The sequence below is a fragment of the Dreissena polymorpha genome, chromosome 3, assembly GCF_020536995.1.
Source record: "Dreissena polymorpha isolate Duluth1 chromosome 3, UMN_Dpol_1.0, whole genome shotgun sequence".
NCBI lineage: Eukaryota > Metazoa > Mollusca > Bivalvia > Myida > Dreissenidae > Dreissena > Dreissena polymorpha.
The window spans coordinates 54,100,127-54,114,597 of NC_068357.1; the positions used below are offsets into that span (position 1 = coordinate 54,100,127).

Consider the following 14,471-nt stretch of genomic DNA (forward strand, 5'->3'; position numbering starts at 1 on the left):
CGAATATGGGTCATGCTGGGTCAAAAACTAGGTCAAAGGGTCAATTAGTGCATTTTACTTTGTCCGGACTCTAATTCAAATTGTATAAATCTTATCTTCACCAAACTTGGTCAGTAGTTGCATCTAGTTGATATCTAGGCCAAGTTCGAATATGGGTCATGCCAGGTAAAAAACTAGGTCATAGGGTCAATTAGTCCATTTTCAACAGCGCCACTTTGTCCGGACTCTTATTCAAATTGTATTCATCCGATCTTTACCAAACTTGGTCAGTAGTTGCATCTAGTTGATATCTAGGTCAAGTTCGAATATGGGTCATGTCGGGTCAAGAACTAGGTCATAGGGTCAATTAGTGCATTTTCAACGGCGCCACTTTGTCCGGACTCTAATTCAAATTGTATTCATCCGAAACTTTTAAACAACTTTTTATCCTGCGTCAAAGTGGTATGGGGGTATAAGTCACATTCAGTGACAAAGCTCTAGTTCAAGTTGAATTCACCAAACTTGGTCAGAGGTAGTATATAGATTATATATCAGTCAGGTCTGATTGGAGACATGCAACCGATTAACACATGCAATATTTTTATGCAATATTTTTATCCAGTTTTATTTTGCGATATTTTCATCGGGTTTATTTTTTTCGCGATTTTTGAAACGAGTTATTTTTAAAAACATGTTTATTGGTAAGTTTCATTTTTCCTTCAATCTAATCATGATTTCCACAGGTACATGAGTTTTTCACTGTGCATGGGTACTATAGAAAGGCAACTGTTTATCATTGTCATCAACCTAAAATCAATTTTTATACGCCCGTTTTAAAAAAACGGGACGTATTATAGTTTCACCTTGGCAGCGGGCGGGCAGGTGGGCGGTGTCCACAGCAGTTTCCGCTGTCTAATTCAAATAGTTTTCATCCGATCTTCACCAAATTTGGTCAGAAGTTGTGTCTAGACAATATCTACATGTAGGTCAAGTTCAAATATGGGTCATGCCAGGTTAAAAACTAGGTCACGAGGTCACTTAGTGCATTTCAAGCATTAAGCATGATGTCCGCTTTCTAATTTTAGTAGTTTTCATCAAATCTTCACCAACTTTGGTCAGAAGTGGTGTCTAGATGATTATGAAGGTCAAGTTAAAATATGGGTCATGGTAAAGTTATCAAGTTGTCCAAAGCCTTAAAACGGGCGTATCTTGTGACAGTTTGGCACTCTTGTTCCACATGCATTAAGCCCTGCTTTCCCAGAACTTGGCTCAATTTGTACCCATTTACAAAGCTAAACTACCCTTTCCAGGTCAATTCCAGTGGTTGACAAGTAGGCTATCCTTAGCAAAACATGTCCACCCTAGAAGGTGTTTTGCCATAGCGAGATGCATTTATAAGAGTTTTTATGTCCCCCACCCAGGGGACATATTGTTTTTGCCCTGTCTGTTGGTCTGTATGTTGGTCTGTTTGCTCCAACTTTAACATTTGCAATAACTTTTTCAATATTCAAGATAGCAACTTGATATTTGGCATGCATGTGTATCTCATGGAGCTGCACATTTTGAGTGGTGAAAGGTCAAAGCAGGGGTTCCACTGGCCCAAAAAAAGTTGTCGCCACTTTTTTGTGGCGTGAATACTGTCGGTTATTCCACCTTATTAATAAGAACAATCATTTTAAGAAACCTTACTACATTAATGTCATTGACTATATTATCACTTTAAAAAATATGTTTATCTGAAATATAGTACATCGAGTGAATGTTTTATATTTAATTCAGAAATTGTTGTTATCTTAATCAATTTATATCCTTCCCAGAACATTACAATAATGAATCTATTAAACAGAAATGCTCACAAATACCTGTTGAAACAAGTTTTTATTTGTTGATGTGGAGAAATTAAATGCTTTTGCCAGCCCCATGGTTTTGATTTTAACAAAGAAATAGCGGCCCTAATAATCATTATAATTATTGATCGTCGTGAGAGTTTGTCCCCGTGTTACTTAACTTATTGCTCAATATCATAAAGGAGCCGTTAATCCGGTTAAAACTTGACAATAGCAGTAAAAACACCGTTTATAACACTTACACGCTTCGGTGATTTCTTATGCACTCTGCACTGTAGGTCGCTTACATCGTCGTAAATCAATATTTACAACTGACAGACGCTGGCCGCTAATGCTCGGTCACGTGCTTTCGCCTCGCAGTACATTTTCGGATAGGATTTTACCGATTTTTTGAAATTCGCCACTTAAAAAAATTTGGAGCCACATTAAAAAATTTAGCGCCATTTGGCGCCAATGGGGATCGACAGCGGAACCCCTGGTCAAAGTCAAGGTCATTCTTCAAGGTCAGAGGTCAAATATATGTGGCCAAAATCGCTCATTTTATGAATACTTTGGCAATATTAAAGATACCAACTTGATATTTGGCATGCATGTGTATCTCATGGAGCCGCACATTATGAGTGGTGAAAGGTCAAGGTCATTCTTCAAGGTCAGAGTTCAAGTAAATGTGGCCAAAATCGCTCATTTTATGAATACTTTTGCAATATTGAAGATTCCAACTTGATATTTGGCATGCATGTGTATCTCATGGAGCCGCACATTTTGATTGGTGAAAGATCAAGGTCATCCTTCAAGGTCAAAGGTAAAAAAAAAAAATCAAAGGGGTGCAGAAGGAGACATAGTGTTTCTGACAAACGCATTTCTTGTTTAAGGTTGTGTTTGATCTTTAGCATCATGGGAATTCTTTAGACTGTTTCAAGAATGCCTTGTAAGAGATTTTCATCTCTTACAAATGTTGGTTTCTTATATTTTGCATTTTAGAAAGTCAATGGTTTAACGATGGTTTAAAAAACTATAATTTGATTTTCTTTATATCCCCGCCAAATTTTTTTTCGGAGGGGATTTAAATTGGTCCTGTCCGTGATGTCCGTCCGTCTGTCTGTCCGTCCAGATGAAACTTTGTCCGTAGCATAACTCCAAATCTATCAATGGATTTACTTTAAACTTAGAATATAAACAGATGGCAACTAGGAGAAGTGCAGTGACCATGAACCATAACTCTTATCTTCCTTAGTTTTTGAATTATCTCCCCTTTTATATAACTTTAAAGTAAATTTTTGTCCGGAGCATAACTCTAAATATACTTAAGGGATTTACTTTATACTTGAAATATAAACAGATGGTAACTAGGACAAGTGCAGTGACCAAGAACCACAACTCTATCTACCTTAGTGTTTGAATTATCTCTCCTTTTATATGATTTTAAAGTAAATTTTTGTCCGGAGCATAACTCTAAATCTACTGAAGGGATTTACTTGAAACTTTAAATATAAACAGATAGCAATTAGGAGAAGTGCAGTGACTAAGAACCACAACTCTATCTACCTAAGTGTTTGAATTATCTCCCCTTTTATATAATTTTAAAGTAAATTTGTGTCCGGAGCATAACTCTAAATCTACTGAAAGGATTTACTTGAAACTTGAAATATAAACAAATGGCAAGTAGGAAAAGTGCAGTGACTAAGAACCATAACTCTATCTACCTTAATTTTTGAATTATCTCCCCTTTAATATAACTTTAAAGTAAATTTTGTCCGGAGCATAACTCTAAATTTACTATAGGGATTTACTTGAAACTTGAAATATAAACATATGGCAACTTGGAGAAGTGCAGTGACCAAGAACCATAATTCTATCTACCTTAGTTAACCAGGTTTTCCGAAGGAAAATACTGGTTATTAGATTGGCGAATGCGGGCGGGCTGGCGGGCTGGCTGGCGGGCGGAACAAGCTTGTCCGGGCCATAACTATGTCGTTCATTGTCAGATTTTAAAATCATTTGGCACATTTGTTCACCATCATTGGACGGTGTGTCGCGCGAAATAATTACGTCGATATCTCCAAGGTCAAGGTCACACTTTGAGTTCAAAGGTCAAAAATGGCCATAAATTAGCTTGTCCTGGCCATCTTGTCCTGGCCATAACTATGTCATTCATTGTGAGATTTTAAAATCATTTGGCACATTTGTTCACCATCATGGGACGGTGTGTCGCACGAAAGAATCACGTCAATATCTCTAATGTCAAGGTCGCCACGACTAAAAATAGATTAAAAAAAAAAAAATTACAAAGGGGGTTAATTTTTTTTGTTCATTTCAAAAGTTCAGTTTGAGTTTTCTCCCTTTATCAGATTTTATTTTCACAATGAAAACCTGGTTTTGTGACAATTTTGTCCCTTGTTTTTGAATTATCTCCCCTTTTATATAATTTTAAAGTAAACTTTTGTCCGGAGCATAACTCTAAATCTACTAAAGGGATTTACTTGAAATATAAACATATGGCAACTAGGAAAAGTGCAGTGACCAAGAACCATAACTCTATTTACCTTAGTTTTTGAGTTATCTCCCCTTTTATATAATTTAAAAGTAAATTTGTGTCCGGAGCATAACTCTAAATCTACTGAAGGGATTTACTTGAAACTTCAAACTTAAACAGATGGCAAGTAGGAAAAGTGCAGTGACTAAGAACCATAACTCTATCTACCTTAGTGTTTGAATTAGATCCCTTTATTTAATTTCAAAGTAAATTTTTGTCTGGAGCATAATGAATTATCTCCCTTTAATTGTTTTTGCAAATATTATTCTACTCTCTAAAACAAATGTTGGCATACAAGCAAACACATTTCGGCTGGGATTTGGCACTACTGTGACAAGCTCTTGTAACTTTTACTTCTGTCTTAAAATGATGTTAAAACAACATGTACATGTTACTTTTTTTTGTATGAACAAGTATACAGTCAAAAACAGACATACTTCAGTTCTCATGATTAACCCTTTCCCCTTCAGAAGCAAAGTGAAAATGGCTATGTGCTAACAGCATACAACCAGAACAGCCTTCAAGTAACTCGCTGTCTCTTCAGGTTTTATGTTGTTTGCGGCTTATCCGTATCTAAGGGTTGGAAATAAAGCCTTAAAAACTGGAATATAGTAAGAAATTAAATCTAACTTTCTAAGGGACTACACATGTGTCAAAGTTTGTATTTATGTGGTAACGGGTTAACAGCTTTCATAAGACTATAGTGTTAGTGGCTATAAATAGGCTTGTCATTTTACAACCTCATTGACAAGCAGCTATCACATTCAAACAAATTACCGATCAGGATAGAACACATTCTTCATAAGGTGTGAAACGTCACAGTTGCAAACCTCTTTTTAACCAGGTTTTCCGAAGGAAAAAACTTGGTATTAGATTGGCGAATGCGGGCAGGCTGGCTGGCGGGCGGGCGGAACAAGCTTGTCTGGGCCATAACTATGTCGTTCATTGTCAGATTTTAAAATCATTTGGCACATTTGTTCACCATCATTGGACGGTGTGTCGCGCGAAATAATTACGTCTATCTCCAAGGTCAAGGTCACACTTTGAGTTCAAAGGTCAAAAATGGCCATAAATGAGCTTGTCCTGGCCATAACTATGTCATTCATTGTTAGATTTTAAAATCATTTGGCACATTTGTTCACCATCATGAGACGGTGTGTCGCACGAAAGAATCACGTCAATATCTCCAATGTCAAGGTCGCCACGACTAAAAATATATTTTTTTTAAAAACAATCTTACAAAGGGGGTTAATTTTGTTTGTTCATTTCAAAAGTTCAGTTTGAGTTTTCTCCCTTTATCAGATTTTTTTTCACAATGAAAACCTGGTTTTGTGACAATTTTGTCCCTTGTTTTTATCGTGACAGATTTTAATTGGTAATTTAACAAGTGGAGTGAACAATACATACGTATAATTGCATCTTTCAATCTTTAGCTATTTCATTCAATAACGTCTTTTTTAAGTTATATATGTACGGAAATTCAACTGGAGTGGCACCATAATTTGTAGTATCCAGTCACATCTTTGTATTGCAATTTGTTGTATCGTTTTTTGACTATATTAATGAAGCAATGTTCATAAAGGAGCCTTGTTCTGCAAAAATCGGGCTTTATGCATTTGTTGTCCCAGTTAGCCTGTGCAATGTGCACTGGCTAATGTGGGATGACACTTTCCACCTCAACTTGATTGTTGCTATGAAGATTCTTACTTTAGACAAAAAAAAACATATAAGCGGAAAAGTTTGTCCCTGTTTACTTTGTGCAAGTAGACAGGCTAAGCAGGGACAACACTTTACATGAATGCATTAAGCCCAGTTTTCCCAGAACAAGGCTCAAGTGGATATTAAGACTGAAACTTTCATTCAGAGAGCAGCTGGACAAGCTCCGGGCTTCTCAGAAATCAGTACAACAAGAGTTCTCTGCCCTTGGCGAGGGCGACTTCCCGACTCTGATACAGGAGTGTCGAGAGGCGAAGGTGATACGAGTGCTCACAGGAGACTACAACCTGAAGTTGGCGCGACAGGATTACTTCACTGCCAACCAGGACAAGGTTCATGACATCATTATTAATGAGCCTCACTCTGGGATAATGGTGTTTGATGCATGTGCGTAAAGTGTCGTCCTAGATTAGCCTGTGAAGTCTGCACAGGCTGATCAGGGATGGCACTTTTCATATGGAATTTTTTTGTTTAAAGGAAGTCTCTTCTAAATGATTTTTCTTTAGGCAGAAAGTGTCGTCCCTGATAAGGACTGCCTAGACTTCTATGGGACAAAACTTTACTCACATGCATTAAGCCCAGTTTCCCCCGAGTGTGGCTCAATTATTGCCTGCGTTGAATACTGATGGGCCTTTGTACGTTAAAGGGATCTTTTCACGCTTTGGTAAATTGACAAAATTGAAAAAAGTTGTTTCAGATTCGCAAATTTTCGTTTTAGTTATGATATTTGTGAGGAAACAGTAATACTGAACATTTACCATGGTCTTATATAGCCATTATATGCATCTTTTGACGATTTAAAAACCTAAAAATTATAAAGCGTTGCAACGCGAAACGATTGAATAATTTGGAGAGTTCTGTTTTTGTCGTTAAATTTTGTGAAACTACGAAGATTGCTTATATTAGGTATAAAATACTTCATGTATATGTACTCGGCGGAATAGCTCAGTAGGCTAAAGCGTTTTTACTTCAGGACTCTGGCAGGACTCCAGGGGTCACTGGTTCGAAACCTGGTCCGGGCAATATTCTTTTCCTTTTTTTAATTTTATTCTTGATTTTTTACTGGAGCTTTTACGATCCAATGTTTACATTTATCGATATAAAGCATTTAATGAATAAGTTAAAAAATGCCAAAATCTGTGAAAAGGCCCCTTTAAAAGGTGGCACTTGACCTCATATTTGGACTGATTACTGTACTTTTTCTGTCTTTCCATTTCACAATTGTTTAAAGACGTGAAATTTTGCCTCAAAATAGATACATTCATGTTTCATGGTAAAAAAAGCATATTTGGCCACAATTTTTTCCACAATAGCTGAGAGCTGAGTGACATGCATGGTCGCACCTAATGGCATTTAACTTTCTCTACATTTATCTTGTAATAGTCTCAAATGTGTATAATTAGCACTATTATTATACAACACTTGATTAACCGTTTTACTCATACACTTTTCAATTACCTGTATTTGCAGGTAATAGACTTTAAGCAACAGAGTTTATGCAGGTACTAGACAAAAAGTAACAGAGTTGAGGCAGGCAATAGACTAAAAGAATGGACTGTCACTTTAGGTAGGCACTGGATGTAAAAAAGGGAGATGAAACAAGCTATACCCAAAAATGTTTAGGCATACACAAGACATACAGCCTGCACAATAATGCTATTAATAGAACAAGATGTTGAGTATTTCACCATAACAGTATTGTCAGCATGTAAAGTCTCTTGAATTTCAGGTTATAACCCAGCTGATTGTGCAAAGGTCTCGAAATGAGTTTGTTACCATGGCACTGGAGTTGGAGTTGAGACAACATCGTGAAATCCATCATCTGTTGACGAGCCTGTTCTCTCAGCTGCAAAACCACCTCACACAGTTTGAGGCCAGACTGGTAGGGCATATCATAGTTCAGCCTCACACAGTTTGAGGCCAGACTGGTAGGGCATATCATAGCTCAGCCTCACACAGTTTGAGGCCAGACTGGTAGGGCATATCATAGTTCAGCCTCACACAGTTTGAGGCCAGACTGGTAGGGCATATCATAGCTCAGCCTCACACAGTTTGAGGCCAGACTGGTAGGGCATATCATAGTTCAGCCTCACACAGTTTGAGGCCAGACTGGTAGGGCATATCATAGTTCAGCCTCACACAGTTTGAGGCCAGACTGGTAGGGCATATCATAGTTCAGCCTCACACAGTTTGAGGCCAGACTGGTAGGGCATATCATAGTTCAGCCTCACACAGTTTGAGGCCAGACTGGTAGGGCATATCATAGTTCAGCCTCACACAGTTTGAGGCCAGACTGGTAGGGCATATCATAGTTCAGCCTCACACAGTTTGAGGCCAGACTGGTAGGGCATATCATAGTTCAGCCTCACACAGTTTGAGGCCAGACTGGTAGTGCATATCATAGTTCAGCCTCACACAGTTTGTGGCCAGACTGGTAGGGCATATCATAGTTCAGCCTCACACAGTTTGAGGCCAGACTGGTAGGGCATATCATAGTTCAACCTCGCTCTGGGAAAATGGGGCTTAATGCATGTGCATAATGTGGTGTCCCAGATTAGCCCGTGCAGTCACACAAGCTTATCAGTGGAAACACTTTCTTCTCGGGCTGGACTTTGTTTAGGATAGACCTCCTTTAAGCAAAATATTTTATCAAAGACTTTTTAATAAAGAGGAAAGTTTTTCTCCTGATGAGCATGTGCAGACTGCACAGGCTAATCTGGGACTGTACTTGACGCACATGCATAACAACCTATTTTCTCAGAGCAAGGCTTATGTAATATTTGTTTTCAAATACTTGGCTTTCCCTCAAATTGTCTTCAATTATAATCTAGTAATATTGTAATGATTGATTACAGTTTGAATGACTATTGGATGTTAGATAATCATACAAAATATATTCAGTGATAACATCAAAACCCGAGTTTATAGGATTTTAGTATGGAGATGAGTTTTGTGTTTTTAGCTCACCTGAGCGATAGCTCGAGGTGAGCTATTGTGATCACTCAGCGTCCGGCGTCCGTCCGTCCGTCTGTCTGTCTGTAAACAATTTGTAAACATCTTCTTCTACTAAACCATTGAGCCAATTTCAACTAAATTTCATGTGGAGCATCCCTAGGTCATGGGACAAAAGAATTGTTAAAAAAAATTTGATCGCATAACCAAGATGGCCGCCATGACCATATATGGTAAAAACCTTAAAAAATCTTCTTGTCAGAAACCGCTCATCAGATTTTCAAAAAATTTCACAGGGATGACCTTTGAGGGCTCCCCTGAAAAAGTTGTTCAAAGAAATTTGATTCGTCAAAAAACATGGCCGCAGGAGCTCGTTGAACTTTGCATGTTTATTCGTTTTTGCCTATTTTGTGAAAACTTTCAAAAATCTTCCACATTTTTTGTCCGATCCTTTCCAAATTTGCACAGTGTCTTTATATCAATGAGGACACGAACCCTACAAAAAAATGAGCATTATTGGTCCATGAAGTACAGAATTACATCCCCTTGAATTGAGAAAATGGTGTTTATGCAATGAAGTCCAAATTTTTCATCCAATTCTTTCCAAACTTGTAAGGATTTAGCATGGTTCAAACAAGGGAAACAACTACGGTTTATGCATGTTCTTTTTATTACAGATTTGCCTCCCTTTAATTCATTCAAAATCTCATTTTACAGCAGAGATTCCAAATCTGACCTGTAAATGAGCCCCATATTTACTGCCAGTGCTAGGTTACCTTTTCCCATTTGATCATTCTTAAGTATTGGTCTTGTAATGCTGCTACTGCATCGGCTACTGCTACTGCTACTGCTACTACTACTACTACTACTACTACTACTACTACTACTACTATTACTACTACTACTACTTCTACTACTACTACTACTACTACTACTACTACTACTACTACTACTTCTACTACTACTACTACTACTACTTCTACTACTACTACTACTACTAGTACTACTACTACCACCACCACCACCACCACCACCACCACCACCACCACGTCTACTATTACTACTTCTACTACTACTGCCACTACTACTACTACTTTTACCACTACTACTACTACTACTACTACTACTACCACTACTACTACTACTACTACTACTACTACTACTACTACTACTACTACTACTACTACTACTTCTACTACTACCACTACTGCTACTTCTACTACTACTACTACTACTACTACTACTACTACTACTACTACTACTACAACTACTATTACTACTACTATTACTACTACTTCTACTACTACTACTACTACTACTACTACTACTACTACTACTACTACTACCACTACTACTACTACTACTACTACTACTACTACTACTACTACTACTACTACACCACCACCACCACCACCACCACCACCACCACCATTCACAGTGACAAAAAACGTATTCACACAATGGCTGCTACTACAACTTATAGCCCATATAGGGGGGCATGCATGTTTTACAAACAGCCCTTGTTTCTATGGGATTTTAGCCACAACTGTTCATGTTTATCTCCGACACATATTTTTAGGTCACCTGTCATGAAGTGACACGGTGAGCTTATGTGATTGTGTGATGTCCGGCGTCCGTTGTGCGTGCCTGCGTTTGTCCGTGCGTCCGTCCGTCAACAATTTGTTTGTGTAGACAGTAGAGGTCACAGTTTGCATCCAATCTTGATGAAATTTGGTCAAAATGTTTATCTTGATGAAATCCGGTTTGGGATTGTATTTGGGTCATCTGGGGTCAAAAACAAGGTCACTAGGTCAAATAATAGAACAACCTTCTGTAGACAATAGAGGTCACAGTTTTCATCCAATCTTTATGAAATTTGGTCAGAATGTTTATCTTGATGAAATCTGGGTTGGGATTTTATTTGAGTCATCTGGGGTCAAAAACTAGGTCACTAGGTCAAATAATAGAAAAACCTTGTGTAGACATTAGAGATCACAGTTTTCATCCAACCTTTATGAAATTTGGTCAGAATTCTTGATGAAATCTGGGTGGGATTGTATTTGGGTCATCTGGGGTAAAAATCTAGGTCAAATAAATAGAAAAACCTTGTGTTGACAATAGAGGTCACAGTTTTCATCCAATATTTATGAACTGTGGTCAGAATGTTTATCTTGATGAAATCTGGATTGGGATTGTATTTGGGTCATCTAGAGTCAGGAACTAGGTCACTAGGTCAAATCATAGAAAAACATTGTGTAGACAATAGAGGTCATAGTTTTCATCTGATCTTAATGAGTCAGGTGAGCGATTCAGGGCCATCATGGCCCTCTTGTCTTTCTTGTGCTTTACATGCAAAAAAATTACATTTTATTTTGTTCACAAAGTTTGCATGTTCCATATTTGCAAAAAACTAGAGCTTAAATGTATTATCCTCTAAAAAATTTTAAATGTGTTTTCTTGCTGCATTTTAGCTGTCATATTTACGTGAACAATTAATTTTCTGAAGAATGTTCAAAGCCATAGGGCCTGGAATCATTTACGCTGCGTTCTGGAAAAACTGGGCTTAATGCTCCTGGGAATAGTGTCGTCTGAGAGTAGCCTGTGCAGTCTGCACAGGCTTATCAGGGACGACACTTTATGCCTAGACTTGACTTCTATTTTGAAAAGACTTCCTATAAATGAAAAATACTTTAAAGTGGGTAGATCAGCACTTGCGTTAGTGGACGTCCGGGCGTAAATTATGCCCGAAAACGGCAGTCGTACTTCCATAATGCAAATGGAAGTCCCATGGACCTTCGATAATACGCATGTACGCTATTTCCTAATACACATCACATACACATGTCAACAGTAAATCGGGTTATTCAGACTGTTAACGCCGCCTAAGAGGTACTGTTCTCAATGAATTCCTGAGCGAGTGGCCAATATTGATTTTTCCAGCTGTCAATTAAATTCTTCTTGGTAAGCGCATCCCCCAATCAGTGCTCAGGCAGCCGAATACACGCCGACCCCACGTGAAGCTGTATACAATCATATAAGCGACCTCTGCGCTACTAAGTTTTTATGCTACTAAGTTTTTATTCATCAATCAAGTCCACGCTTTCCCCGAGGAAGAATGACATGATGTTGTTCATGAAGTCTAATTTTTCCATGATTTTCATCTGTACATGCAATACACGAGAAATGTTTATTTGTTGGTAGAATTTTCCTAACTCTCCGTGAATAATACAATCTGGAAATGATTTCGGATAACACGTTTAATTATACACATTTGAAAATACTAAAATTGAATCATGTATTTTGTTATATCAACGGCCATAACACATAATGCAATAAGTAGTTTAATGACGTGTTTTGAGATTGCCAAACTATGTAAACATATTGGTCTACATGCATGATGGCCATGAATGACCTGACAAGTTATACTGTTATTCGGAATGAAGTGTACTCTGTAAAATTTTAAGAAAGACGCGCTTTTGTATTTTGAAATTCGCTTTCACCTACGCAAACTTTTCTGAAAGGAGGTACATGTAACATTTTAAATTCAGTCGTTGATTTGTCGTAATTACTAAATATGAACCAGTGCTCTATGCTCTCAAATTGCGTCAATGATTAACGCATGTTCAATGGGAGTTCCCCCATCCCACAATCCAATTTGTATATGCACTTGCGTAAAATGGCGGACATTTGCAGACGTCAATATTGGCCGTACTTTGGTTTTGAAAATATTAATCGTAATTATACTGGATTATCGGGTAATGGATAGAGTTGGAACATGTACGTATATTAAAATTCTTAAATTCAAAATGTATGTCTGGGACGTCCAAAATTTTAGGCTTGGAAGTCAGGACTTCCAACTTTTAAAAGCTAACGGAAGCGCTGGTAGATAAATAAAAAGGGAGGGCACTTAATGTACATGCATTATGGCCAGTTTTCCCAGAATGAGACACAGTATTCCCATTATGTTCCCTGTAGCACGTGATGGCAGATACCTCCCTTACTCCAGCCCGGCATAAACGGGAGACTATCGACTCGAGGGACAAGAGTACCGCCAGACTCTACCATATGTTGGGTAACATGACTCACTGGATGTCTTAACCATAAATTACCTGATCATGCCATATCATGCCATCTTTTTTCCCAATTGTGAAAAGTATCGGTACTGCGCCACTTGGGAAAAATTGTCCCAAACTACTCTGAAAATAGGAAAATTTGTGTTGTGAATTCCTCAGATTGAAAACTATGGGTCTTTTAAAATGCTTGGTATTTAATTGCAAAAAATAATCTTAGTATTCTTTTACATGCATTTTTTCCTAAAATGTTTGGTTTCAATTATCATTTGTTCACTTGCAGATTATGCCTTTTTGGAATGAAATAGACTCAACTTTTCCTGCTTTTGATTTTTTTTCCGATGGCAATTGCGAATTTTTTAATTTTTTCTTGATTGGGAAAATGCTTTTTAAGGGTACCTTATAAAGAAGAATACACATTTTGCATACACATGATGACTTGGGCATGACACTGCATATACTTTATAGACAGCAGATATAGCTACAATAGTTACATGCTTTACCTTGGATAAAAATTAAGAATTTGCGAGGGTCATTTTCCAAAGTGTTTGTGTGAACCGTCAACCCACAAAATCAATCAAAATTCATGTCCCACCAATAATAATTATTTTACAGTATGCCCAAAAAACTACAAAACAAGTTTATCAGTTATTTCATTCATGCAAATACATGTAGCTGTATTTGCCTTCGCACATGAAGGTCATTGTCTTTTATTAAAATGTGTCCATGCTAAATCATCTCTGTTCTATTTTGTGTTCAGATGACAGTGTGGAAGCTGCAGGGGGCAGACAACTCTTCCTGACGTACAATTCACTGGTGGAGAATGCAGGCCAGTTGCAACAGAGACATTCCCAGCTCCATCGCAGCCTTGAGTTCACAAGCAGTGCCAGTATGGATCACATTCACATGCTGTAAGGTCACCTTTTTTGCACTGAGCTATTTGTTAACAGTCCACTTATATGAGCCTTGCTCTGGGAAAACATGGCCTAATATACTGTAAAACCATTCAATTTCGTGTGGTACGAATTTTCGTGGATTTCGTTGTTCCTCTGAACCACGAATTCCAAGTACCAACTATTATGTTTACATTTTTAATCCGAAATAGGTCCTTTCCAAATGTCATTGCCAGCATTCTCTATTGTTTTCGTTTATCTGAGATATTTGATTGAGATATGCTAGATAATACAATATGTTGTTTTCTTGATAAGTGTTTGGGTAATAATACTTTTTAAATCAAGCACGGAATTTAAACTGTACATCAATGATTGTTCTCTTTTTACGTGACGTCGTCAAATTAACAGTTTGCAGATTTATCAAATATGTCAATTAGTGCCAATTAAAGTTAAAAGAGACATAACGGTTTTCACACCTGTA

The 14,471-nt window shown here is 37.6% G+C and overlaps 1 protein-coding gene and 1 long non-coding RNA gene across 2 annotated transcripts in view; both read left to right on the top strand.

Moving 5' to 3' along the window:
* Window positions 1–14,471, top strand: part of LOC127874204 (HAUS augmin-like complex subunit 3) — a 42,892-nt gene that overhangs the window by 21,578 nt on the left and 6,843 nt on the right. The window contains exons 9-12 of the mRNA XM_052418428.1: window positions 6,224–6,407; window positions 7,805–7,957; window positions 13,003–13,099; window positions 13,858–14,008. Coding sequence (XP_052274388.1) covers window positions 6,224–6,407; window positions 7,805–7,957; window positions 13,003–13,099; window positions 13,858–14,008 — 585 coding nt within the window. The remainder of the gene's footprint in view (window positions 1–6,223; window positions 6,408–7,804; window positions 7,958–13,002; window positions 13,100–13,857; window positions 14,009–14,471) is intronic.
* LOC127874228 (uncharacterized) lies at window positions 10,314–13,002 on the top strand. Its single transcript, XR_008046720.1, has 2 exons — window positions 10,314–10,829; window positions 10,975–13,002. It is a non-coding gene; the product is annotated as an uncharacterized LOC127874228 (long non-coding RNA).